The sequence below is a fragment of the Peromyscus maniculatus genome, chromosome 11, assembly GCF_049852395.1.
Source record: "Peromyscus maniculatus bairdii isolate BWxNUB_F1_BW_parent chromosome 11, HU_Pman_BW_mat_3.1, whole genome shotgun sequence".
Taxonomy (NCBI): domain Eukaryota; kingdom Metazoa; phylum Chordata; class Mammalia; order Rodentia; family Cricetidae; genus Peromyscus; species Peromyscus maniculatus.
In genome coordinates, this window is record NC_134862.1 from 94,145,360 (window position 1) to 94,173,092 (window position 27,733).

At 40.8% G+C, this 27,733-nt stretch overlaps 1 protein-coding gene across 2 annotated transcripts in view; it reads left to right on the forward strand.

Annotated features, from left to right (window-relative positions):
* Eprs1 (glutamyl-prolyl-tRNA synthetase 1) overlaps positions 1–27,733 on the forward strand; it is a 69,628-nt gene that overhangs the window by 21,987 nt on the left and 19,908 nt on the right. The window contains exons 10-21 of one of the 2 annotated variants that reach the window (XM_042258789.2): positions 2,749–2,982; positions 4,509–4,593; positions 5,475–5,534; positions 6,123–6,143; positions 10,777–10,887; positions 12,452–12,588; positions 13,655–13,862; positions 14,731–14,843; positions 15,545–15,662; positions 20,666–21,025; positions 26,507–26,740; positions 27,039–27,301. In XM_042258789.2, coding sequence (XP_042114723.2) covers positions 2,749–2,982; positions 4,509–4,593; positions 5,475–5,534; positions 6,123–6,143; positions 10,777–10,887; positions 12,452–12,588; positions 13,655–13,862; positions 14,731–14,843; positions 15,545–15,662; positions 20,666–21,025; positions 26,507–26,740; positions 27,039–27,301 — 1,944 coding nt within the window. The remainder of the gene's footprint in view (positions 1–2,748; positions 2,983–4,508; positions 4,594–5,474; positions 5,535–6,122; positions 6,144–10,776; positions 10,888–12,451; positions 12,589–13,654; positions 13,863–14,730; positions 14,844–15,544; positions 15,663–20,665; positions 21,026–26,506; positions 26,741–27,038; positions 27,302–27,733) is intronic. The other variant, XM_042258790.2, reaches the window with a different exon arrangement.

Genomic DNA, 27,733 nt, shown 5'->3' on the forward strand with positions numbered 1-27,733 from the left:
TGTTTTCTTCCTTTTCTCATGTGGTCTTCACTTTGTTCTGTAAAATATATGTTCTCTTTCTTTTCCTTTTAATAAACTTTATTATAAAAAACTTGCACCACACCCAAATTCTGTACAACTTAATGCACCTCTATAGTTAGAATAGCCATTCTGAAGTTTGTGAAGCTTCACACTGAACTTTATACTTTCACTATTAAATATATTTGTACGTACCTGTTCACCACCAAAAATGAAAGATCTATGATAGGATTAGAACTAGGAAAACAATTAGCTTTATATCCTTTTTATAACTTGTGTCCATTACCTGCATTCAGTCCTTCCTCATCCGCTATTAGAAACTCATTCTTGTTTTCTTTTCCACATGTACCCATGTGAACATTTGTTTACACATATACATCTATTACTACTATTATTCAAGTTCTTCATATGAGAGGGAATATGTAATACATTCTAAGTCAATCCCTTTTCCTGCAATTTTTTTTATTATATCTTTTCTTTAGAGCTGAATAGTATTTCATTTTTTGTGTATACACTAAATTCATACTATTCATTCATCTGTTGATGGAGCTGATGGATGACTAGGTTAATTCCAATTATTTGATAGAGTGAGTAAAGTAGCAGTAAGCGTGGGGTATACACACACGTGTAAATGAGTGCGTGCCCAGGAGTGAAACAGCTGGGTCACATGGTAGTCCTATTTTTAATTTTTTGAAAAATCTCCGAACTGATTTCCACAACGGCTGTATAAATTTGCACTCCACCAGCAGTGAGTAAGGGTCCCTTTCTCTCTACGTCCTCTCCAACATTGGTTGTCAGATTTCATGATACTAGTCACTTGGTTTGGGATAAGGTGGTATCCTAAAGTAGTCTTAATTTGTGTTTCCCCTGTGGTAGGAATATTGAACACTTTTAAAAGTAGTTATTGACTTGTTTTATAAAAACTATTCAGTTCGTTTACTTATTTCTTGATTGGTGAGTTTATTTCCTTCGTATTTAATTTCTGCAATTTTTTTGTAAACTCTGGGTGTTAGCCTCTTGTCTGAAGTGCACTGAAGTGTAGCCAATGAAGATTTTCTCTTTGTGCATTGGGTTTTTGGTTTTGGTTTTGGGTGTTTGTTTGTTTGTTTTTTTTTTTTTTTTAAGAAAGGGTCTTATTTTTGTAATGTAAGCTCACAGTGATTCTCCTGCCTCAGCCCTGAGTGTTGGGATTATAATCATGAGCCATCTTGCTTTTGTTTTTCTTACGCTCTGAAGAAAGCCACTGCATATGAAACCACTGTACCTTCTGCAGATTGGCAGATGTGACTGACAGCTGGTTAGTGGTTTTTTTTTTTTTTTTTTTTTTGGGTTGTTGTTTTTTGTTCTTTTTGCAGGGGGAGTTGAGACAAGGACTCATTATATAGCTTAGTCTGACCTTGAACTCATGATCCTCCTGCCTCATCTCGGGTATTGGGAGTATAGATTTGCATTACCCTGCCTGGTATAATTTACATCTTGAGCTGAATCTTAAAAATTAGAAGGCATAATGTACTCATATATTTTAATAATTCAAGTGCTCCCTCCCCCTGCTCTTTGATGGTGCTGCCATAAACCTAGGACCTTACATCTACTAGGCAAGGGCCCTACCAGCTGATGCAGGGAATGTGTCCTGCTGGAGTCGAGCTGGGCAGAAGTTCAGTGATGCAGTGCTGACGTCACGTTCAGAAGATCCTGGGTTCAGTCCCCAGCACTGGTTAAAACAGAAGTTCCATCTTCAAGGAAATGTTCTGTTGCCTGCCTGTCTGCCCTCATCCCTTCCTTCTACCAGAGTTCATTCCTTCTTTCTTTGGAGCAGTGTCTGTCGCACTTTGTAGTCCAGACTGGCCCTAACGGTATATATTTGCTGTTACAGAAGTACTATGGAATTTGCCAAACTAATACTGAACTATGTATTAAATTAAATTTGTTGACTTATTCCAGTGCTTGGGAGGTGGAGGACTGCCATTAGCACAAGGCTAGCCTGGACTGTATAGTGATTTCTAGGTCAAGCAGGGCTGTATAGTGAGACTGTCTCAAAAAATAAAACGAGTGGGGCAGGAGAGATGGCCCAGAGGTTAAGAGCACTGAAAGTTCTTCTAGAGGACTTGGATTCCCAGCAGCCCACGACAGCTCACTCCAGTTCCAGAGGATCCGCCACTCCCTTCTGGCCTTAGCAGGCACTGCACTTAAACAGTGCACAGACATACATGTAGGTAAAATCCTGAAAACACATAACATAAAACTAATGTTAAAAAATATTTATTTTCTACCTCATAATACTCAAAGTATATCAAAACATTGTTAGCTGTTTTGTTTTTGTTGTTTTTCTTGGTTTGTGTGTGTGTGTGTGTGTGTGTGTGTGTGTGTGTGTGTGTGTGTGTGTGTGTTTAAATGGTGCGTTTTATGCAGCACAGGTTGGCCTGGAGTCAGTAGTGTGTGTGTGTGTGTGTGTGTGTGTGTGTGTGTGTGTGTGTGTGTGTGTGTGTTTAAATGGTGCGTTTTATGCAGCACAGGTTGGCCTGGAGTCAGTAATGATCTTTCTGCTTTCATTTTCCCAAAGGTTGGTATTACAAGCCTGAACCACCATTTTCAGGAAAAACAAAACAAAACAAACCACTCTTAGTATATAAGGAATTATATTTTAAATGAGTATGATTGCTAATGTTTACGATGGGGAAGATACAATCGTCTATGTTTATTCAAAAAAACATTCTCTTTTTTTCCCTTTAGTGTTTATCCAACATATGACTTTGCCTGCCCTATAGTGGACAGCATTGAAGGGGTTACTCATGCCTTGAGGACAACAGAATACCATGACAGAGATGAGCAGTTTTATTGGATTATTGAAGCTTTAGGCATAAGAAAACCATACATCTGGGAATACAGTCGCTTAAACCTCAACAACACAGTGCTGTCTAAAAGAAAACTCACGTGGTTTGTCAATGAAGGACTAGTAGATGGATGGTATGTCTGATATCACCTAGAGTTGACAGAGCAGTAAGGCTTTGGTGTAGCAGAGATTTTTTTTTAATTTTAACTACTTGTAGGTGTCAGGTTTGACTAGGAAGTAGTGTAGTGGATAGACCTGTAGGCCTATAAGATTCCTAATTCATCTCTGTTTCAGACAGTGCCTTAGGGTCTCCTCCCTTGATTTAGATGTTGTAAACATGGGTTGCCTGCAGTAGACCATGTAAGAAAATGAGAAGTGCACTGGGCCACACAGAGTGGCTGTAACTCTGTCATCACCCCACAGCCTCCACTCAGAAGTGACTTGAGGCAAGGGTGAAGTGGTCTCAGCTTCAGGGTTTAGCACTCACCTTATTTGCAGAACATGTTCCTGAGAGAATCAGAAAATTTCTGTAGATAGGAGTAACTTCCATGGGATTTTTGTAAGAAAGGTTAGTGGAAAATGAGAATCACCTTGTAGTCATGTACTTATATAAATGGTGCCCATATATCTGGATTTTCATGGTTATAAATCTAAAAACACTATTTTGCCTGAATTAAGAAGAATTTGTGGGCCGGGTGGTGGTGGCGCACACCTTTAATCCCAGCACTCAGGAGGCAGAGGCAGGTGGATCTTTGTGAGTTCGAGGCCAGCCTAGTCTACAGAGCGAGATCCAGGAAAGGCACAAAGCTACACAGAGAAACCCTGTCTCAAAAAACAAAAAAAAAAAAAAAAAAAAAAAAAACAAAAAACAAAAAAAAAAAAAAAAAAAGAAGAAGAATTTGTGTGTTAGCTTATACTATCAGCATAATGGTGGCCAGGAACAAACATCTATAATCTGTCACTCAAGAAATGGAGGCAGGAGAATCCTGAGTTCAATCAAAGCTAGCCTCTTTAAAAAGTAAAAAACAAAAATGATGACTAAGATTATGTATTATGTACTATAATTATGTATTAGATATATTCTGGAAAAATTCAATTTTATTATACAGCTGAATTTGATAAAAGGCAGGCTCATCTTGGGCATTATCTTTGTTTAAAAGTATAATTGTACTGACATTTTCAAATCCCTGCCAAATATCAAAACTTCCATGTATATTCTTGTATATACATTCATAAATAGTTGACATGATTCTATATCTTGCCTGGTTTTATTTGAGACAGAGTATCACTATATAGCACAGGTTGGCCTAAATCTTGCTGTATAGACCAGGCTAGCTGTGAACTCACAGAGATCACTGGCCTCTGCTTCCCAAGTGCTGCAGTTAAAGGTGTGCACCATCACACTCTGTCAAGCATTAACAAGGGACTATCAGCTATTTGATTTGAAATGGCATTTCTATAGCTAAGGCTGCCCTTGAACTCACTATGTACCTCAGGCTAACCTTAAATGTGTGATTCCTCCTGCCTCAACCTTGCAGGTGCTGCTATTACAGGCCTGTGCTACCACACTTCATTCTGAATATAATTTGTTATGCATTAGGAGTCTTCTCTCTGTAGTCAAGTGATATAAACGTGTGTTAACAATGTGTGTATTTCCCAGGGATGACCCTCGGTTTCCTACAGTACGAGGAGTTCTGAGAAGAGGGATGACAGTCGAGGGGCTGAAGCAGTTCATCGCTGCTCAGGCAAGTTAAGGTTTCTTTCCAGCTCCTCCGGATTTCCAAACATTCCTATTAATATTCCTTTTGTTGTTATCCCTGTTGTTCTGTTTTGTGTGTGTGTGTGTGTGTGTGTGTGTGTGTGTGTGTGTGTGTTGTGGTTCACTGTGAGATTTGTTCTTTTTGAGATAAGGTTTCACTCTGTAGCTCATGGTGACCTTGAACTTCTGGTGACCTTCCTGCCTTAGTTTCCTTAGTGTTGGGACTACAGATACATAATCGCATGCCATCAAGGATGGTCCCCCTCTCCCCCACACTGTCTACCCCTGGTGGCTTGGTAATTGCTCTGTAACCGGGTTGACCTTAAGTCTGTAGAGGTCTTCTTGCCTCTGTCTCCCAAGTGCTAGGCTTAGGGGCACATGCCACTGTGTCTACCTAAGAGTAAACCTTTTCTGAAGGGAGTAAGTTAACATTTTATAATAATAAAAGATTGGGACAAAAGTATTTCCATGCAGTAGGAGGGCAAGTGTCAACTCTGGCCAGCCTACACAATGGCTTCCAACAAGAAACTGCTGTTAAGGCTACACACCAAGGCTGAAATTTCAGTGGAAGTAATTGTGCAAGTATTTATTGTTCTGTTTGTTATTCTAAGCATGCTTGACTTTGAAGCAGTCTTCTCCTTAGTATTTGTTTATTTTTTTAGCTTATATTTAGCATATGTATGTGTGCATGCACATGAAGATCAGAGGACACCCTTTAGGACATTGTTTTCTCCTTCTACCATGTCAGCCCCAGGGGCTAAACTTAGGTCATTAGGCTTGGTGGCACACACCTTTACCCACTGAACCATCTCGTTAGCCTACTACTTGGTGTTTCTTATTCTTAAACTATCCTTATTGCTTTTTTAGGGCTCGTCAAGGTCTGTAGTGAACATGGAATGGGACAAAATCTGGGCATTTAACAAAAAGGTATGTGATTCTCCCCTCTGCCTCACTCTGAGTAGTAGACAATAGAACTCACTGGTGTGCCTGGAACAGAGATCAGGCCTCTGAACAGTGTTATCATTTAACAAAAACGGTACATGATCCTCTGCCTCACTCTTGAGTAGTAGACAATAGAACTCACTGGTGTGCCTGGAACAGAGATCAGGCCTCTGAACAGTGTTATCATTTAACAAAACGGTACATGATCCTCTGCCTCACTCTTGAGTAGTAGACAATAGAACTCACTGGTGTGCCTGGAACAGAGATCAGGCCTCTGAACAGTGTTATCATTTAACAAAACGGTACATGATCCTCTGCCTCACTCTTGAGTAGTAGGCAATAGAACTCACTTGTGTGCCTGTAACAGAGATCAGGCCTCTGAACAATGTTATCACTGCAGTCTTCAGGAAAATGGAATGTTTTCCTTCTTTAAATGGATAAGGGCACTAAGCCTATTAATCACCCCAGCAAGGAACAATTATTGAAGCAACAAACTCGGATTTATGGGAAATGGTAATAGTTTTTCCTTAAATTTTTTATGAACACTCTGCATTTCATTTTTCTGCTTTCAAGCTGCGAGCTCTCTGTAAGAAGGTATCACTTCATGCTTGTATTGCCTCAAACATAGCTTTTAGCATAGTACATGTTACAATCTGAGGAGTTATATATCTTTGAAGCACAATCACATTTCTGTAACGACTTACTCAATCAACCTGTTGACAGTGCATCATCCCTAGTTTGCCAAATGTGTCCTCTGTTCTTTGTGGCAAAGCAAAGGGAGACTTCTCTAACTCCATTCTGCTGTTCCCTTGTGTGCTGAGAGGACATAAGAGTTTAAAAATTACATATTGTATTGAGTTGTAATGAAGGTTGGCTAACTGTAATTGCTATGCTTTCAGCTTGAAAAAAAAAAAAAAAAACCAAAGCTTTCTTAATTGGAAAATCAAACCAGGAATCATGCATATTGATATTGTTAATCCCTAATTGGAAGCAGATGCTTGGACACTATAATAAGGCGAATCATTAGAATGCACGTTCTGCACTGCGGTTTCTGTGATTGTGTTCTGTAAATTCTTGACATTGCTGCTTGGTTGTGCTGATGTCTTGCCTCAAGTAGTTGCTTGTCTCGCATGTGTCTTGAATTTATTTAGTTTTTTACTTTTAGTGAGTTTTTTATATTAAGGAATCATTAATTGGTTCTTTCTGTTGCTGCAGTTACTAATAACAAACATGAGTAGAATTTACAGTTAATATTTGTGTAAACTCAGCCTTTATAGTTCTAAGTTTTAATCAAGCTATATGTATGTATTTATTTCACATATATGAAATGTATTTCTCTGGGTCACACGATCCCGGGGGCTCTTCCCTTCCACTTTCCTCTTTGTAGAAAAGCTGCCGAGTTTTCAGATGACTCGTGCGGTATTTGTTGTCCATGCTCTAGGCACGTGGGAGATTAGTTGGGTTTCCTTCAGTCGTCTTCCTATGATTAGAAATGAGTTTTTGGTCTTTTGCTCGTAACAATTTAGTTTCCTTCTGTCACTTGTTTTGTTTTGCCTGCTCCCCTTCCTGAATTGTTTGACTCCTGTTTCTAGGAGTCTGTGAGGTCACCAAGTTCCTTCCAGGTGTTCAAGCACTTTGTTATGTTCTTTAGCTTACTCTTGGAGACATCTTTAGCAGAACCTTTTTTGCACTGCTCTGGTGGTATGCGTTGGTGCTCCAGTGCTTTGGGAGCAGAGCTGTACACCCAGATCTCTTCACATCACCTTGGGATTCCCTTTTCTTTCTGTGATGGATCACCTATTTCCGGAATGGTTTTGATTTGCTTGTACTGGGTCTCTGTGATGCCCAGCTGGTCTTAAGTGTCTGGACTTAAGTGGTCCTCCTAGCTCAGTCCTTAGGAGCTGGGACCACAGACATGCATGCACTACCATGCTAGCTGTTCCTTCCTTCTAACCACCCTTTTGTTCTGCACTCTATATGGGATAAGGAGACCTACTCAGACCGTTTCTATGACATGTGACATATTGTATGATATGTGCTGCCTGGACCAGTCTTGAACTTGCAGACGCAAAGTAACCATCCCACTTCAGCCTCTTGAGGAACAAACAGGGTCTATGGGTGCTTACCTCTGTGCCAGGCTTATAACCTGGTGTGTGTGGTGTCTTTATTTCTGGACAGGGGCTTACTCTGTAGCCCAGGATCTTCCTGCCTCAGTCTATGGACTACCATGCCTGGCTGACCTGTTCTTTTACCTGGAAATTTTAGTATACCTTGATATATGGGTCTGTTTTCATCATATCCATTGAGTTCTAGCCTAAAATCTCACTCATTCCTTCAGTTCTGAGGTTTTCTAACACACACTCCCCTTTGTTTTTTGAGACAGTCCTAATGTGTAGTCCTGCCTGGCCTCAAACTTAGAGTGATTCTCCGGCCTCTGTCTGCCTCTCAAGTGTTGCAGTTGCAGGCAACTGTAAATCCTTTTCCTTTTTTGCTTCCCTCTCCTCTCTCCCATGTCTACGTGCAATGCACATATTCTTCAACCCAGCCTTTCTTCTCTCCGGACATGTGCAGACGTTGGGTCTCCAGTTTTATTTTCTCTTGAATTTTGGCTCTACTTTTTGATAGATCTCTTTACCTTCCTTTGCTGTTGAATTTCTCATTTTTACCGTCATGTTTCAGAGACCTTCAAATAGCTTTCTCTGCGTGTTCATGGTTTTGGCATTAGGAGTGCCATGTTATCTGTCTGTGTTCAACATGGAGTGCACAGGAATGACTGACGGGAAGTTTTTCCTGTGGGACGAGCTGGCTGGGCCGGTGAGAAGAACTCCATGTAGTCACTTTAAAAAAGTATTGAAAGGATTTCATTTTTCTTTTATTTTATGGGTATGGCTATTTGGTTCACGTGTATATCTGTGCACCAGATCCTCTGGGACTGAAGTTGCAGCCAATTGTGAGCTGCCCTGAGGGTGCTGGAGATAGAACTCAGATTTTCTCGAGGAGTAGCCAGTGCTCTTAAGCCTCGAGCCATCTCTCCCCATGTAGCAGCAGTTTTCCCGGAGGAGTTCCTTTTGTCACCCCTTGAACGTGAAGGTCCTGGCTGTCAGGGCTCTAGAGCTGATATGGGAAGTCTAGGAAGGACTACCCCACCACCATCCACTCCTTTCCTTCTCTGTTCCTGCTGTGTTTTGTTTGTGTGACGTTTGGACACCCAGTCCCTAGGTGATTCTCTTGGGAGGTTGTGGCCATAACCTCTAAGGGCCTGTGCCGTGGAGCCAGGCGCCTCTCAAGTCTTCTCCAGCCGTCCCAGCAGTGCCACTGGGCAAGGGCTGAAGCATAAACCTGGGGACGTTTCCGATTCACCTTGTAATGCCCACCGTTCTGGGCCTCTTTCGGGCCTCTTGGAACTCCGTAGATTCTTTGGAGTCTTCTGAAAACCACTGGTCCAGAGTCTTAAGAATTATATAAGTTTAGAGCCAAAGAGGACTTAAATTGCCTTCCTTCCTTCCTTTCTTCCTCCCCTCCCTCCCTCCCTCCCTCCCTCCCTCTTTCCCTTCCTCCCTCCCTCCCCCCCCTTCCTCCCTCCCGCTTTAGATTGCCCAGGCTGGTCTCAGCTCCTGGGTTGAAGTGATATTCCTGCTTCAGTTTCTAAAATAGTTAAAATTAACAGTTATGTTCTACCATTTCTCCAATTTTTTAAATAATTCATGGTTCTTCACACTTTGCTTGATAAATATTGTAGAATGATTTTAAAAAACACATTTCCAGACTTCGCCTAGACCATTTGAATCTTACTTCTCTAGGGCAGCCTAAAAGTCTGTGCAGACAGTGCCCTAGGTTATTAGCCAGCTGTGGAACCTACCCCCCTTCTTTTCTTTTCCTTTTTTTTTTTTTTTTTTTTTTTGGTTTTTTGAGACAGTCCCTGTCTAGTCCTGGCTGTCCTGGAACTCACTGTTGACCAGGCTGACCTTGAACTCACAGAGCTCTTCTTGCCTCCTGAGTGCTGGAATTAAAAGCGTCTGCCACCATGCCCACTGTTGACAGTTTTGCAGGTGAGGAAGTTAGCTGCAGGGAATGGAATTAAGCTTCTCAGAGTTGTCCTGCTTGTTTAAAGATATTTTGGAAGCTTGAATTTATCTGACTGCATTTGTCATCCATCCATCCATCCATCCATCCACCCATCCACCCACCCACCCACCCACCCACTGACCCATCCATCCATCCATCCATCCATCCATCCATCCATCCATCCATCCATCCATCCATCCATGCATTTCTTTATTAGAGGAAGGGTCTTCCCATTAACTGAGCCAGCCTCCCCGTACAAGGACCTCCAGTATGAGACACAAGCCCAGGCCTGCATCTGCCTTGTGCTCATTTTCTCCCAGGTATTTAGTATCTAACCACTTCTGTTGTGCTGACTAGTGGATACTTTTCACCAGCTTCAGAAGAGGAGGCTACTACTATTTTGGAGCTAGAATAGGTTGTTCATTCAGCTAATGTGCAGATACCTACTGGATGGCTGTCCATGCCAAGTATGTGTTAGATTTGGGAATGTAGTGGTTTCTCTGTGTATATACACATTGAGTGTCCCTTTTCCAAAACACTTGAGACCAGATGTGTTTCAGATTTCTTACTCCAGTGTAGAGACCCACCTTGTGTGTGGCTTGTAGCTCAAAAGGACTACCTTGTTTGTTCTTGTAAACTACAGGGTTGCCTTATTATAGTGACCTAATGCTACTCTGCTATGGATGGTGCTGTGGTGCTCAGCTGATTATAGAAGTGATACTTGAAACTCTTAATGTCTCTGTCCCTTCAAATGGATGTCTCTCCAGCAATGCAAGACCGAATGTCAAATTACCTTTATATCTTAATTTATAAACCCTCACAGGATTCTCCTCATTTCTAATACTGCTAGATTTAAAGAGTATTTTCAAAATATTTCTGACTTGTTTTTTTTTAGTTTCTTTTTACCTGCCAATAGTTATTTTGGGGAAGAAAATCTGTGTCTATTAGTTTGTACTTAGTTTTTTTATTTTTCGTTTTAAACTTTTCTTGAGTGACAGTTAAATAGTAAAGAAGTAACAAATAAACTAAATATGAAAGAATTAACTGATAAGAAATTAGTAAATGCAGTAACAAATAAACCAGTTAGTATTCCCATGCTGTTCCTCTTTCTTTATGGTGTGTTGCTGTGTATTCAGTATGTACATAAGGATGTTTGTTGCAGGTTATTGACCCGGTGGCTCCCCGGTATGTCGCATTGCTGAAGAAGGAAGTGATCCCGGTGAATGTCCCAGACGCGCAGGAGGAGATGAAGGAAGTACCCAGACACCCCAAGGTCGCCCTGCATTGTGGCCACGGTGTTTTCTTCTGGTTTGGGGATATTTTCTGTTTCATATCATTTGTCAAGATTTGATACCAGTTGGAACAGATCTTTGTGTGGGTTTCTTGCTGAAGTAGTTGATTTACTAGTAATGCCCAGCACATGACACACTTACTTTCTGTTATGTGGAGACAGCTTATCAATGTGTGAGGAGGCCTTTCCGCTTCCTTCTTGGAGTCATTCCGAAGGTGAGGTGTTCCAGTTCACATTCTTACCTGTGTGTGGAAGCTATGGTACCTCTTCTTTCAACATTACACCTTTGTCTTTCACTCATTAGACCCCTAACATGCGCACACACATACATGGTTGTCAATCAGTAAGTGAGTGTAATAATGAAGTAATTACATACTATTTTTAAAGTCCTGAAACTTAATGAAGAAGACATTTTTTTTCTTCATCATCATGAACTAAAATAAACTTTATTATTATAAATTGTTACTTTTCAAACTCTGAATGAAAATGAGATTAGGACGAGACTAAATTAAAACATGCATCATGCTCCTTTTTTTTCTTCTCCAAGAGGGATTAGAGACTGCTTATATTTGCAATTTTTTTATTATTTTATTTTTTGAGATTACATCATTTTCTCTTCCCTTTTCCTCCCTTCAAAATCTCCCATTAACCCCTCCTTGCTCTTTCAAACTCATGGCCTTTTTTTCATTAATTGTTGCTGTGTGTGTGTGCCTGCTGTTAGGTTTTTTTGTTAGGTAGATAGTTATATAGTATGATTCCTTAGGACCTTTTCAGACATCCTTACTCCCTCTTTCTGTCCCTTCTCACAATTAGAGCCCTCCCCCCAGTTTTCCCATTTCCACTTTCAGGTAACCTGCTCTTACCCTCCCTTATTCCCGTCCCCCTGAAATGCCCTGTTTTGTTTTTCCTGGTTTCTGCAGTTGCTTCAGGTTATGCACTCATGTCTGAACATTTGGAGCTAGGAGCCTCAAATGAGAGAGGTGTCCTTTTAAAGTCTTCATCTCTCTCTTCGTGTGATCACAGTGTAAAGCAGGACATTTTGCCTGCCTACACATACATGATACTTTTTCAGAATCTGTCTCTAAAACACAAAAGCTTTACACTTTCTGCTAAGTTGGCATCTGCTGTCTGAGAGTGTTCTGTGAGAATGACTGTTTCCTCCTTTGATCCAAAAGCAGTGAGGCTGAGGATTGCCAGACACGTTCTAGTTGTGGGGTAACTGCTGTGCCTTTAGCCCTGAAGTCGGGTTCCTTTAGACTAGAAGCATTTCGGATGGGCTGCCTGGTGTAACTATTACAGTGACTGGTGTGGATTTTCTGCTTTGAGGGCACTGTGTGCGCCTGTGTAATGAGTGTGCACTGTTTACATTCTAAGAACAGAACTGGGAACTCGGGTAACACTTGCCCTTCCTGTTGAACAAAACAAACTTTTAACTGTATCATGAAGAAACTCTGGTAAAGAACACAGTGGGGGATGGAAGGATTTGCATTCTGCACTCAGAAGTTTGTGGCTGAACTCATATCCTGCTTTTCTTCTGATCATTCAGAATCCTGATGTTGGTTTGAAGCCTGTGTGGTATAGTCCCAAGGTTTTCATAGAAGGAGCTGATGCAGAGACTTTCTCAGAGGGTGAGATGGTCACATTTATAAACTGGGGCAACATCAACATTACTAAAATACACAAGTAAGAGTTTTTTGTTTATTTTTCAACTATGTGGGGGAAAAGTTTTTCATTTTTCTTTATGTATTAAACATTATCTAATTCAGACCCTGACTAGTGTCCTTGACATTGGTGCTGCTGACTAGTAAATTTGCCCAGATGGAGGCATTAGTTTTTAGATTTATGCGTTTTATTTTTTGTATATGAATATTTTGTTTGCATGAATGTATGTGTACTGTGTGGTGCTTTGTGCCACAGGAGAGGGCATCAGATGATCCCTAACTAGAGTTATAGCTGATTCCTAGCTGCTATGTGTGCTGGGAACCAGTTTAGATATAAAAAAAATAGTTTGTTTCAAAGCCTTTTTTTTTTTTTGGTTTTTCGAGACAGGGTTTCTCTGTGTAATAGTCCTGCCTGTCCTGGAATTTGCTCTATAGCCCAGGCTGGCCTCAAACTCAAAGAGATCCACCTGCCTCTGCCTCTGCCTCTGCCTCCCAAGTGCTGGGATTAAAGGTGTGCGCCACCACTGCCCAGCTGTTTCAGAGCCTTTTGATGGCATCTCATTCAGTAATTGATGAAGGATCCTTTGGATAGGATTTATATATGTAATCTTTATATAGTTTATCTTTAGCTAAACATTTATAGTAGATTGGCCGATGTTAATGGTGAATTTTACTTTCTAGTAAATATTATGTGCTACAGGTTTTCAGATTATTTAAATGTACTATGTTTAAGAGTTACATAAGTTCTGAAATCTTAATTATGTGGTCATTGTCCTATACATGCCTGTAATTGTTAACTTAGCATTGCAGGTTTATAGTGCTTAGTAGTCCAGGTGACTTAAATTCCTAAGTGTGTTTGTGTTTTTCAGCAGATGTGTACAGACCTTGCTCCAGCAAATTAGTAGTAACTGACAGCAGTTTGCTCCATTCATAAAACTAATATCTGTCAGACATATTAAAAAATTACGATAGATGTTTGATTTGAATTTTTCCAAGAGAATTTTTCTTTCACCTTACTACAGAATAATGCAATTCTAGCAGTTTACTTTCATTCTTTTGAATGCTTTTTGATTTTTTTTTTTATCTAGAAATGCAGATGGAAAAATTGTATCTCTGGATGCAAAATTGAATTTAGAAAACAAAGACTACAAGAAAACAACCAAGATCACTTGGCTTGCTGAGACCTCCCACGCTCTCCCGATTCCAGCAGTCTGTGTCACTTATGAGCACTTGATCACAAAGCCAGTGCTGGGGAAAGACGAGGACTTCAAGCAGTACGTCAACAAGGACAGTAAGGTACCCGAAGAAACCAATCTCGTCCTTTTGTACACAAATTCAGCATTCGGAAAGCGAATTTTAAATGTTTTAGTTGCTTAGCTAAAATAGAAAGGGCTTATAGAAATTTTATTTAAATATAAATATGTACTTGGGCCTGATGTCTCATGCCAGTAATCCCAGCATTTGGGCATTGAGGCAGGAAGATCATGAATTTGTGGCAAGCCTGGGCTACAGAATCATATTGTCCCAAAAAGCAAATATGTAGCTCAGTGACAGAGCTTTAGCCTAGCATGTACAAACAGAAAAGATACAAAGAGTAATGTTCTATTTTATAAATGACGGTGAAATACAGTGAAGTTAAGTAACTTGCTCAAGGATGCAGTAAAGAGGAGAGGTGGATTAAAACCTGTGGATCCTGCTTATAGAGCCTGTGAGTGTTGCTGAACCTCCCTACTGCATTTCATAGGTATGGTGGGAGCTTATTTTCACAGGTCTGCCAGTCAAATTATGAACAAAGTTTCCTAGAGCTATTCGGTTCATCAATGTTACGTTTTAAAAATGTGAAGAATGTTCTTGCTTGTAATCCTAGCATTCCTGGGGCTGAGGAAGGAAGATTGCTAGCTCCAGGTTAGATTTGGCTTCATGGTGAGGTGTCACAAAACAAAGCCAACCAATCAAAATACTCAGCACTGGAATTAAGTGTGCATTCTCACACAAGCATTTTCATACGTGTCATGGGAATCCTACTCAAAGCAAAGGCTTTTCCAGATGAACCAGTTCTGTTTTAAGCGAGCATAGTCCAGCTGTTGGAACACTCCTTACAGTTTACAGTTATCTTAGTGCTCTGCTTTGAATACGTGCATTTGGTTCTGTATCCTTTTCATAGCATGAAGAACTAATGCTAGGGGACCCCTGCCTTAAGGATTTGAAAAAAGGAGATATCATACAACTGCAGAGAAGAGGATTCTTCATATGTGACCAGCCGTATGAACCGGTTAGGTAAATATTGTGGCCTTTTTTGTATTTGGTTTGGTGGTGATGAGGATTGAGCCCACAGTCTCAAAAGCAAGCATTCTACCCCAGCTGTCTTTTAGGTAAATAAATGTAACTTCCAAACAGAATCTCTGAAGTTCTCACAGTGAATAATTTAAAAGTTGAACTTGATTAAAACACTGTGTCTGATCAATTCCTGCTCAGTTTAATTTGATCTCCTATACTTAATATTTCAGACTTGAGTAATTAGTAAGCAACGCATACTGGACATTAATAAGTTACTAAGTTCTAAAGTGAAACATCTTGCAATTCCCCATGAGATGTGAGCAGGTCACATAAAGATCATGTGCTGGAAGCAGTGAGATGTTGAAAACAGTGCCCCTCTCTCCCCACAAAAAGACTGGAAGCAGTGTGTGTGTAGGATGATGATAGCTGATGTGGCTTTGTGCTATTCACTGTACAAGAGACGTTTGTTCAGGACTATGTAGGTTAGATTCTCAGCTCAGACTACTCTTTAGACCTCTTTTACATTAGGACAGGAGAGACCCAAAAAATCAGGCCCACTGGTAAGTAAGTGGCATTGCCACAAGAATGCACTATAATTTGAAAAGCATTAACTGTGTATCATTGAATTTATCTAGTAATTCAGTTCTAATTGCTGTTTAGATAATTTTGTTCAAATAAACTTTTGGCTATTTTCTTTTTAGCCCATATAGTTGCAAAGAAGCCCCGTGTATCTTGATATATATACCTGATGGTCACACAAAGGAAATGCCAACATCAGGATCAAAGGAAAAGACCAAAGTAGAAACCTCAAGAAAGGAGGTAAAGGCTGACTCCTACAGAGAGCTCTGAAACCTGTAAATTTTATATGCCAAGGCTTAAAAATGTCTTTTTAAGAGGTGGTGGTTTTTCTTGCCTTTGAGATTCTGGGATTGAAGAGGACACCAAGTGCTGCTCTGTGCTTTGCTGTTTGTTTCTATTATCTTTTCTGGGAAGATTTTTGTTTTGTTTTGTTTTGGTTTTGTTTTTTGAGACAGGGTTTCTTTGTGTAACCCTGGAACACACCCTGGAACACTCTCTCTGTAAATCAGTGTGGCCTCAAACTCACAGAGATCCATCTGCCTCTGCCTCCCAAGTGGTGGGAATAAAGGTGTGCACCACCACCACCCAGCGAGAACACAATTTTTTAAAGATGAACAGGATTCTTGTTATTATGTACTTTTCCATCACACACTACCCTGTAGAGAGAGCTCCCTCCTGCCATTAAGGTTCTGAAAAGAGAAAAGGAAAAGGAAGTTTCTGTGGTGTGGATGGTGGGAAAAGCTCCTTTGCCTCTTAGATGGTGAATGTGAATATTTTCTGCTTAATAATCTCTGGGAGTGAGGTAGGAAACCCGCCTAGCTGTCTGGTTTAAGAAGGGCTTTGTAGATTGAGAGGCATGTCTTGTTCTCTTCATGCAGAGTGGATTTGGAGATGGTGACAGATAGAGAGCAGTAGGGTGGGGGTCTTTTATAGGCCAGACCTATAGGCTTGTCAGATGTCCCTTTTCGTGGTTCTTTAATCTCTCAGAATTTTGAGTGTCACCCTCAGCCATATGAGTTCACAAAAGTCTCTACATAGCTAAGCTCAAAAAGCCAGTAAAATATTTATGTCTTAATTATTTAGTGCTGTTTGAAAAAATTACACAAGTAAATTGAAGAAAAGATTTTAAATATTGATTATTTATTCTTAAAATGGTATACTAATTGAAAAAAACAATAGTACTTTTATTTTTTCTTGAACCTTTGATTCTGATTACACACACTGTGCTTACTTCCTGTCCATGTTGATTTTTATGATATTTGCTTTTTAAACACAGCAGCTGTGCAAAGTAGAGCGTTTTCTGAGATGTCTCATCAAAAGTAATGTAACACACTTGTGTTAAAACTGAACTGCTGTGAGCTAGTAGCACAGTGTTTTGTCAGGCATATTGTTCGGTTTCTCTTAGATACTTAAAATATCCCATAGAGCTGCTGGGAACTTGCTGACACCTTTGGATAACCTATACAGGTGGGATCCATGGATCTTAGCAAATGGGTGGGGATCCATTGAAGACAGTAGTGTGAGGATATAAGGTTATATTGGTGGTGTGTGATCAGGCTTTATCCAGCAAGAGCTAGGGAAGGATGGGGGGTGGGTAGGAAGTAGGAGGTGGATTCAGGGTGTAGAATTAGGAAAAACCAGTAACTTCTAGATTTATTTTGGTTGACTGGGTAAATAAATAACCTGAGGCAGGAAAGACAGAAGATATAGTTCATTAGGAGAGGAAAGTCTGGCACTATTTACAGTGAGCATGTATGTCTTACACTTTATGCTAATTAGAACAGACTAAAACCTCTGAGTTTACCCAGAAGGAGAAAGAGAGAAACAACAGTTTAAGTGGCAGCATCCTTATAACTGTTTTTGTGCAATGATTATATACCAGCAATTTCAAACTTTGGGCTTCCTCCTTTCCCGACCCTTCCTCTTTCTCTGTAGCCTCATCATGCTAGGTAAGCGATCAGCCACTGAGCTATGTGTAGATGTAACCGTCTTAATTAAATAAGAAACACAGAGCCAACGCAAAGATGAAAGCCCAAGAGGTCAGAGCAATAGCTAAGAGCTAAAAACCTTACCCTTCACTGCTGTTGCTGTCCTCCTCAGCAAGAGACCTACTTCCTGTGTGTCTGTCTTCTTATAGACTTTCTGTTCTGCCTTCTTATTGGTTGTAAACCCAACCACATGACCTCGTCACTGCCTGTCTATACAGACCTCCAGATCTTCTATGGTTGGTATTGAGATTAAAGGCATGTGTCTCCATGCTGGCTGTATCCTTGACCACACAGAGATCTACCTAGCTCTGCCTCCAAGAGCTGGGATTAAAGGCATGCGCCACCACCGCCCAGCTTCTGTGATGGCTTGCTATTAGCTCTGACCCCCAAGCAACTTTATTTATTAACATACAAATAAAATCACATTTCAGTACAAATAAAATATCACCATAGCTATGTATCCCAAGCCCAGGAGCCCTTAGATACTTAAAATGATTTGATTATGTAGCTTTTTTTTTTTTTAATTTAAGTTTTTTTTTTTGTATGGTTGTTTTGCCTGTATATATGTCCAAATCACCTGTGTGTCTGGTACTCACAGATACCAAAAAAAGGTATCATTCCCTGGAATTTACAGATGGTTGTTTGCGGCCATGTTGGTGCTGGGAACTGAACCCAAGTCCTCTGTAGGAGCAATTGGTGCGTTTGACTGCTGAGTCATCTCTCCAGCCCCAATAGTTTTGTGTTTGTCAGTAGTTACCAAACTAAAATTTAAAAGCATTTGTCTATTACTGTATCCTGTATTGAGACACGATCTGGCCATGTTGCCCAGGTTGGTTTAAACTAGCCATCCTCTACCTCTTCTTCCTAATGCAGTGTTTATAAGAATAAGTGGCCATGCCAGATTGGTGAACTGGGAAGACTTTAAAAACTGCTAATTCACTTAAAATAACAAAACCCAGTTGCATATTAACATAAATAACTTTTGGTTTTTTGGGGGATGTGTGGGGTCCAGAATCTCACAGTATATTCCAGGCTGGCCTTGAACTAGCTGGCTAAGTAGCTCATGTTTGTCTTGAATTTATAATCCTACCTCAGAGTGCTGGGATTACAGGGATTACAGTCATTATTCCAGGACAAAGCTTGCTGCTCAAAGAAAGGTGTCATATTGAAGTTTGTAAATCCTTTATGTTGTTGTTGTTTGCAGGAATGCAGTTGTTTGTTTTGTTTTATTTTGAGATAGGTTCTCACCATGCAGTCCTTGTTGGCCTAGAACTTGCTATGTAAATCAGGCTGGCCTTGACCTCAGTGTGATTCCCCTGCTGTAATTAAAGGCCTGTGCCACCATACCCAGCTTGCAAATCTCTTTAATGTCTTACTTAAGCACCTCTGAAAACTTGAACTGAACACTCATCAAGAGAATAAGATCACAAAAGGCCAATTACACCTTAGTATACTATTATAACAAAATAGCTGTGTCCTTCTAGGCCCTCTTTGAAGGGGCTGCAGAAACTCTGGAGAGCTCCCTGGTCCCGTGTGCCACCCATCTTACTTATTCTCTCTGAAAGACACCAGTGTTATAGTAAGTGCTTTGGAGTGTGTGTCATAGTGGAAGTAATGGGACTGATATTAAAGAGTATAGGCTTAATACAAACCACTGAATATCTTGCTTGATGTCGTTTAGATCATAGCTGTGACCATCAAAGGTTAAACTAAGTTGAACATCCAGAGTAATACCTTCACCTGGGTACCACATGATGGTGGCTCTGTGGTGGATATGGCCTCCAGCATGGTAGTGTCATGGTGGGGAGGCTACTTAGGGTAACAGCTCAGACCTCCAGAAGTGAGGGTCTGGAAGAAAAGAAGCAAAACAACAAATATCAGAAGTGTGTGTTCAGTAGGGAAAGGAGAAGCGGCATTGCCTTTATGGTTGTAGCCTGGAAGGTCTCACAGAGTCAAGTCTGCTCTGTACTATTAGGAAGATAGTTCTAAGCCTGCCCAGATTCAGGGCAGCAGATAAGCACTTCTAGGTGGGAGGAATTTCAAAGAATGTATGGATATGCTTTGAAACCACAAACCCTAAAAAAAAATTAAAGTGCAGTTGACCATTCAAATGCAGTTGACTGGTATTTATTTGTACTCAGTATTGTAGTGAAAGATTTCTATAGTCTTAATAGTTTCCTTTTGATGATCCTTGAAGGTATTTGCCTCCAGTAAGAGACTATTACTCTCAAAATTGAAGTCTGATCTAGGACTTACTGATGCATGGTGTGTGTGTGTGTGTGTGTGTGTGTGTGTTTGTGTGTGTGTGTGTGTCTGTGTGTGTCTGTGTGTGTGTGTCTTTCTTGCTTCAGCTCCCAAGTTCTAGGATTACATTAAGTGTATGCTACCACATCTGATTCTCTCAGAGTATCTCAATGAATTCTTTGCTAATAAATAAATGACACATCTCAACTTCTAAAAAATGTTAATGATAATGCCGAATGACTTTTTACCGATTAATTTTTATTTTCTCATCAATCTAAATGGGTTAAAAATACTTAACCTTTATAACAGCATACATAGTTATTTTATGTTACATTTCTGGTATGTATGGTAATGGTGATTTATTTTTATTTATTTATTTTGTTTATTTGAGACAGGGTTTCTTTGTGTGGCTCTGGCTGTTTTGGAACTAGCTCTGTAAACCAGGCTGACCTTGAACTCTCACAGAAATCCACCTGACTCTGCCTCCTGAGTGCTGGCATTAAAGGTGTGCACCACCACTGCCTAACCTGAATAAATATTTAACACTAGACAGTAAATCTGTTTACTCCACCAGGTGCTGTGTGGTACAAGAAAGTACCAAATAATATTTAGTTCTTAGACCATCACGACCAATAAATAAATAGCAATTAGTATCCAGTTTAAATCAGAATAGATCTTCTAGCCCAGTGGTGATTTATTCTTGACCTGAATGAATGCATTATACTTTTGGTCTTCTAAAGAGAAACAGGCAGGTTCCTATGGAGTCCTCTTACCTCCCTCGGGTTTTCCTATGATGAGAATGCTGCAGTGACTGTCTGTTTACCTCTCCTTTGTCTGCTGCTGCCATTTTTGGGGGGATAAGGTTCTTAGATGTGAGCTGATTCATCTGAGCTTTTGAAAGAATTGAAATAAAAGTTTTTACAAAATATGATGAAATAGTAAGCTTGATATAAGCTTATGAGACTGTTTGACATGGATTAATACTTTACTCTTGGTTTTCTGCACCCATAGACAAGCTCTGCTTCTAAAGAAAGACCAGTGCCTGCTGTGAGTAATACTGGTGCTGCACCTGAGGATTCCTCCATCCTTTACAGCAGAGTGGCGGCTCAGGGAGAGGTGGTTCGTGAGTTGAAAGCCAAGAAAGCAGCAAAGGAAGATATAGATGCAGCTGTGAAACAGCTGTTGGCTTTAAAAGCTGAATATAAACAGAAAACTGGGCAGGAGTATAAACCTGGGAACCCCTCCACTGCAGCATCACAGAGTGCTTCTACTAAGTCGCCATCCAGCCCTGTGGAAAATGCATCTCTCTACGATAAAGTTGCTGCCCAAGGGGAAGTGGTGCGCAAGCTAAAAGCTGAAAAGGCTCCTAAGGTCAGTATGTTGGAGTCCAGAGTACATTGTAAGCAAGCCTGTGAGTTCTGTTTGAACACAGTCCCCTCTCCCCATGAAACAGTGTGTAGGCTCCCTGTAAATGAACAGTTATTGCCTGCTGTGTGCCAAGACAGAAAATAAACTCACAGTTGAGACTGGAGAGGTGACTCAGTGGTTAAAGTTGCACACTGCTTTTACAGATGATCCAAATCTGGCTTGCGGTGCCCACATCAGGCTGTTCACAGCTTCCTCTCTGATCTCAGTGTGCACCTGCTCTCGTGTGCACATACGTATCACAGTTACATACGTACACATAATTAAGAGGAAATCTTTAAAAGGAAAAAGAAATTTAAATGTTAAAGAAAAAAATCCCTCAGTTCATGGAGGTGAGGGGCGTTGGAAACAAGACAGACTCACTGTAACTTTGTGACATGAGTGTATTTGTAGTCAAGAGTGATGGGGAAGGAGAAGACAATTCATAAAGGATGTTTAAAATATTCCTTGAAGGCTTTAAAAAAAAAAAAACAAGGTCTCTATGTAGCCCTGGCTGTCCTAGAACTTATTATATAGATCAGGCTGGCCTTGAACTCACAGACTGCCGGCCTCTGCTTCCAGGGTGCTGGAATTAATGGTATAGGCCACCACACCTAGAGGTATCACTCATTGAGAGTCTGTGTTTAGTAGATGTGAAGCTTAGATTGATCCCCAGCATAGCACACACATACATTCCTGAGGTAATAGAAGCCTTTTACAGATGGCAGAGTTCACAAAGGGGCATTTTGACTGTGGAACTCCGGTTCTTAGCCCTACATGCATTAGAAGCTTTAGAAGTCTTGTTGAAACACAAGGACCATGTGGCCTCTCTTCCTTTAAGCTTCCGGAAGTCCGGGGTGTGCAAGAGAGATACCATCTGTCTTTTGTATTATTAGTTACATTTCTCATCTCTTACCAAATAACCCAACAGGCAGTGTAAGGGGGAAGGTTTATATTGTCACTCACAGTTCAGGTACTGTAAGTTCATCATGGGTAAGGCACGGGGGCAAGAGTGTCTCACAGAAGTGGGGACAGGAATTTATTCACGCCTCGGTGGACTAGGACACAGAAAGGAGAATGCAGGCACTGATCTGGCTTTCCCTCTTCCTTCTCTTAGTTTATTCTGGGCCCCTAACGGTGGATGGTGCTCCCCATCTCAGCAGACTTCCTTCAGTTAATTCTCTCTGCAAACACCATATAGACACATCCAAAGGTGTGTCTCCTAGGTGATTCTAAGTCCACTTAGGTTGGCAATGAAGAGTAACCCTCATAATGCATGTCCAATTAGTTGTTCAGGTGGTGCTGGTGCTGCCGGCCCAGGTATTGAAAAAAAGCCACCTTGCCTGGCTTTGGGTTTTTCTTTTGTTTTGTTTTTGTTTTTGTTTGTTTATATGGCAAGTATTCCTGATTTCTTCTGGTCAAAAGTCTTTGAGACATGCCATCAGCAGCCTTAGCCAATCACAGAGTAGAATCACGTTGACTCACCCATCTTTTGAATAGCCCTGAAAATAGTATAGGTTTTTAAACTGGCCATTAAACTTGGCTGTGAGACCTTATTAGCCTGAGTGGATGTGTGATCCTTGGCACCAGTGATGTGGTTGCAAGAAGAGCTGAGGGAAGAAGACATAGTTTGGGGAACAGAAAGGGGAAGGGTGGATGGAAAGGAAGTGTGGGATAGGTGGGATATGGGGTCCATTGGATGAATGAACATGAACCGAAGGGCAGTCAACATCTCAGAGGCAGGTACAAATCCACACACTCCATCATTCTGTATGTCGAGGCCATGCCTGATCCTTCCAGGTCCAGTGTGATCACAGATAGCTCTTTAAAATTTAGAAAAATTACACTTATTCCTTATGTATTTAGTGTCCGAATGATTTTTTTAAATACAGCAGCCATAACCTGGCAAAGGCTTTATGAAGCACTGAACTTTAGATTCTGTAGCCCAGTTTAGCAAACTAAGAAGTGTTGGAACACCGCCTGCCGTACTGGGTAGTCTGTGTTGTCTGTGTCTGTTCTGTGCTGTAGGTGTGGAGTTGGGTAGTTGAAATTAGACTCACAGAGCATGATCCCTGCCCTAGAGCAGAGGGTACTGAAGACTTACATTGCTAGTAGTTTTTACAAACTAATTCTGGGCTCTGTGCACTGCTACTCCAGCTAGTACCAGCTGGTGAAGTCATGACTGCTCTGGAGCTATTTCTTACAGGCTTTGGTGGTTCAACTAAGCACAGATTTCTAATTAGAAGATACTGTTTTTAAAATCCTGTGGTCTTTTGTTAAGTCTCAATATCTTCTAAACATGGACCACAAGCTTCAGCATTTTCTTCAGCTGGAAACATCGCTGGTTCTGATTCCCATTCCCTCCTACCCACCAAGTGCAAACGTCTGCTCTGGGGAGGAGTTTATTACTGTTGTGTGTAAATATTGCATGTGCTAAGGAGAAAAGGTGAACTTTTTTTTTTTTTTTTTTTTTTGGTTTTTCAAGACAGGGTTTCTCTGCGTAGCTTTGCACCTTTCCTGGAGCTCACTTGGTAGCCCAGGCTGGCCTCGAACTCACAGAGATCCGCCTGGCTCTGCCTCCCGAGTGCTGGGATTAAAGGCGTGCGCCACCACTGCCCGGCAAGGTGAACTTTTTTAAGAGAGAAAATTTGAGGTGTCCTGGCTATTTAAATAGCTAAGGGAACTAGATTTTTCTTTTTGATGTTCCCTCCATTCTCCATGTTGAAATGCTCCCATCTAGTGGCTGCTGCAGAAATAGCTTTTCATGTATTTGCATTCTAAATGAGACTAGATGAGCACTTGTATTTTTCTCCATTCTCTTCACCTCCCAATCTTGAATTTAATTTTAGGTTTAGTTTTGCATTCCTCAGATTCAGTCTGAAACCTAAGAAATTTTGTGTGGATTGTTTACATCATTATTAGTCCATATTGGTAACTATGTAAAATTTTATGTGTGTAATCCATATTTCATAAGCTCAAAACAGCCTTTGTCCATTAAGAATTTAACATCTATTAGCTCTGGGTGTTGTATATTGTTCCAAGAAGTAAGTACATCATACAGTTTCACTTAGCAAACTCTTTTTAACCCAAAAACAGTTTAAAAGCTTACTTTTCTCACCCTTTAGTTGTACCTTATGTACTGCCAGAGACACACTCAAGTGATAGGAAGTATGTGTATTCATGTATGGTGTGCATGTGTGTGAAGGTGTGTGCTTGCCAGATGTTGACTTGAGGAGGCCTCCTCTGTCTGTGTCTATCTCATTTTTTGAGACAGGGACCCACTGAAGCTGGAGCTCACTGTCTTGGCTGGACTGTCTGGCTAGCGAGCCCCTCACGCACAATGAGGTCATTGTTCCGTGCACTTGTGATGCTCTGGAGACTAGTCAAGATCACAGGATATAGTTTCTGTCTACCTCTTCCCATGTCACTGGTGGTCAAGCACTTAGTTTCTGATATGTGCTGCAAGACAGTTCTTATGAAACACTTAGTATGGCATCTGGCATAGAGTAAATATGCATTGAAATGATACATTTCTTTGTTAATAATTCTAATTTCCCTCAAGAACCTTAGGTACTTTCTAAGTCATCAGGGAAATTTGCATAGTGATTGGTAGAGTTTTTCTCTTATTTCGGAAATATGTATTAGACATGTAATCTTGGTAGAATATTCAGTAATGTAATAGATTGTTTACCTTAATTTTCTATAATATTTCAAATTTATGTTGTCAAACAAGGAATTGTTCCTTATGTAACTATCATTTGACTTCAAACTCAAGTGAATGTTTAAACGTGTGTGTGTGTGTGTGTGTGTGTGTGTGTGTATGTGTGGAGAGAGAGAGAGAATGAATGAATATGTAGGGCATATGTGGAAGTCAGAAACAACTGTGGGAGTCATTTCTCTCCTGGGTCTAAGTCAGGTCATTGGAACTTATTTCAAAAAGTATTATAGACATATTTCCAAGGGTATCCCTTGTTTTCTCCACATTTTTGTTCTTTTAGCTGATGGTGCACTCGCCTTTCTTTATTCTGTCCTCCCCTCCAATTTCTTCTGTCCCTCTCCCTGAATTCTCATTTCCTTTCTCTTTCACTTTTCATTTAACTGTGACCTTTTTCTTAAGATTCTATTGGGAAAAACTTCTTAATTCTAAAGTAATAGCAACAAGAGTCAGGTTGGGTATATAGACAGCCTTCTCTAATTTTTTTGTTCACTCCCCAACCCTCTTTTTCTTGAATCAAGGTTCCACTGTGTAGCCCAGGCTGGCCTTGAACTCAGGATCTTGTGCCTCAGCTTCCCTAGTCTGGAATTATGAACATCTACCAACACACCTAGATTTTCCTTTTGCATTTACTCCCTCCTTGTTGTTCTTGGGATGATAGACTGCAAAGTCTACAGGCAGAAAAACAAAGTAACCCAAGAAGATGTGAATTGTTATCTCCTGGATGCAGGTTCCTTGAGGTTGCTCTAGTGCTGCTCCTGCATGGCTGTGAGCTAGTCTAGTGCTGCTCCTGCATGGCTGTGAGCTAGTCTAGTGCTGCTCCTGCATGGCTGTGAGCTTGTCTAGTGCTGCTCCTGCATGGCTGTGAGCTAGTCTAGTGCTGCTCCTGCATGGCTGTGAGCTAGTCTAGTGCTGCTCCTGCATGGCTGTGAGCTTGTCTTGGGTGTACTCCCTCACTCTGTTGCGTTGACTCTGTTACCCTATGCAGTGATGTGATGGATCTGTGAGGCACTCTCTCTTCACTAAGTTTCTCAATCAGATGTTGATTTGTGGTGCATTTTGAGGTCAGGCATCCAGCTTGAGTCCTTTCCCTGTACTGCTATCTTCTGTGGTAGAGTATCAGGTGTCTCCTTGCTGAGGGTGTCATCCTTTCTGTTTATGTTGAATTATCAAATATTAAAATATGCAGGTGTGCATGTAACTTAAGACTTCAATATATTTTGTCACTTCTTTTTAGTCTTTGAAGTGGTCAGTGGAGACTGGTTTCAGAACTCAATCAGATAACAAAACAAAGGGGTGCACAGTCCCTTATAAGTAGTGTGGTATTTCCATATTGTCTGTTTATTTCCTTCTATGTATTTGTGTGCTTAGAATCCTCTTGGGATTACTTACAGTACCTAATATGATGTAAATAGTTGTCCTATTTAGGAAATAATGAAACATCGGTATATTTTCAGAATAAAGCAGTGTTTTGCCACATGCATCTTTTAATATAGAAAGTATATTTTATTCAACCCAGTCTTTGAAAGGCTTTTAGAAAGAAATTTTTCTTTCCTTGCACAATTTTTTATGATGAAGTTTTTTTTTTGTTTTGTTTTCAAATATTTTTGGTCTTTGAATACTTGGATCTTTGGATATAAATGGCTAAGTATACTTTGATAATGATTAAAGACTTTGAAATGACATTGAAATATTTATGGATGTGAAATACTTCTCTTCCTCTTTATTTTCAGGCTAAAGTAAATGAAGCTGTAGAATGCTTACTGTCCCTGAAAGCTGAATATAAAGAAAAAACTGGGAAGGAGTATGTCCCTGGTCAGCCCCCAGCACCTCAGAAGTCACATTCAAGTTCTGTCAGCAGTTCTGAGCCTGCTGGTCCGGAGACACCAGAAGCTAAAATGCTCTTTGACAGAGTGGCTTGTCAAGGAGACGTAGTCCGGAAACTCAAAGCGGAAAAGGCCTCGAAGGTCAGTGTGGGTTTGCTTTGTGTGGTCCTACTTTCTATTAATTTACATAGCCACGTGTAGCTAGGGCTGCTGTTAAGACAGTGCTCTGCATAGATCACCTATTTCTAGTGCTGTAGGCTAGTGTTGTCCCTTTTATAGTCTTTATTTTCTTAGTGTGTTTTAGCATTTTGTGTCTACATCTGTTGCCCTTAATTAATTGTTGTAAGCCTGGTAGATCTGGGTGTGTATTGTTAACGTATGCCAGGACAGTAATTCTCACTGTGTGTTGTTTTCTCTGTCCTCCTTGGTTACACTGAAGGATCAGATAGATTCAGCTGTGCAAGAACTCCTTCAGCTGAAGGCCCAGTACAAGTCACTGACAGGAACTGAGTATAAGCCTGTGTCTGCTGCTGGGGCTGAAGACAAAGATAAGAAGAAGAAAGAAAAAGAAAATAAATCTGAAAAGCAGAATAAGCCTCAGAAACAAAATGATGGCCAAGGGAAAGAGTCTTCGAAAAGCCAGGGCAGTGGGCTGTCATCGAGTGGAGCGGGAGAAGGGCAGGGGCCGAAGAAACAGACCAGGTACTAACAACCGTTCTGCGTGGACTCAGTCCCCAAGAGTCTGTCTGTAATGTGAGCAGGTCTTGGTTTACTGTCAGCAAGGCAGAGTGCTCATCCTCTGGCGTCAGTAGATAGCATCTATCAAGTTAATACAGGCAGCACATCATCTGCTCCATGTGCTTCGATGTACAAGAAGTCCCTGTACTTTCTTCCCACGTGTTGTGTTTCCTCCGCCATGGAGATGAGTTGTCACACTGTCACAGGTCGGGTATCTGTCTCACTGTTCTGTTGCTGTGACGAGACACCAAGGCAGCTTATAGAAGGAAGGAGAGTCTGTGACCACCTTGGCAGGGAGCATGGTGGCAGGCAGGCAGGCATGGTGTTGAGCAGGAGCTGAGAGCTCCCATCTGATCTGCAGGCAGAATGAGAATGAGACTGGGCCTGCGTGGGCTT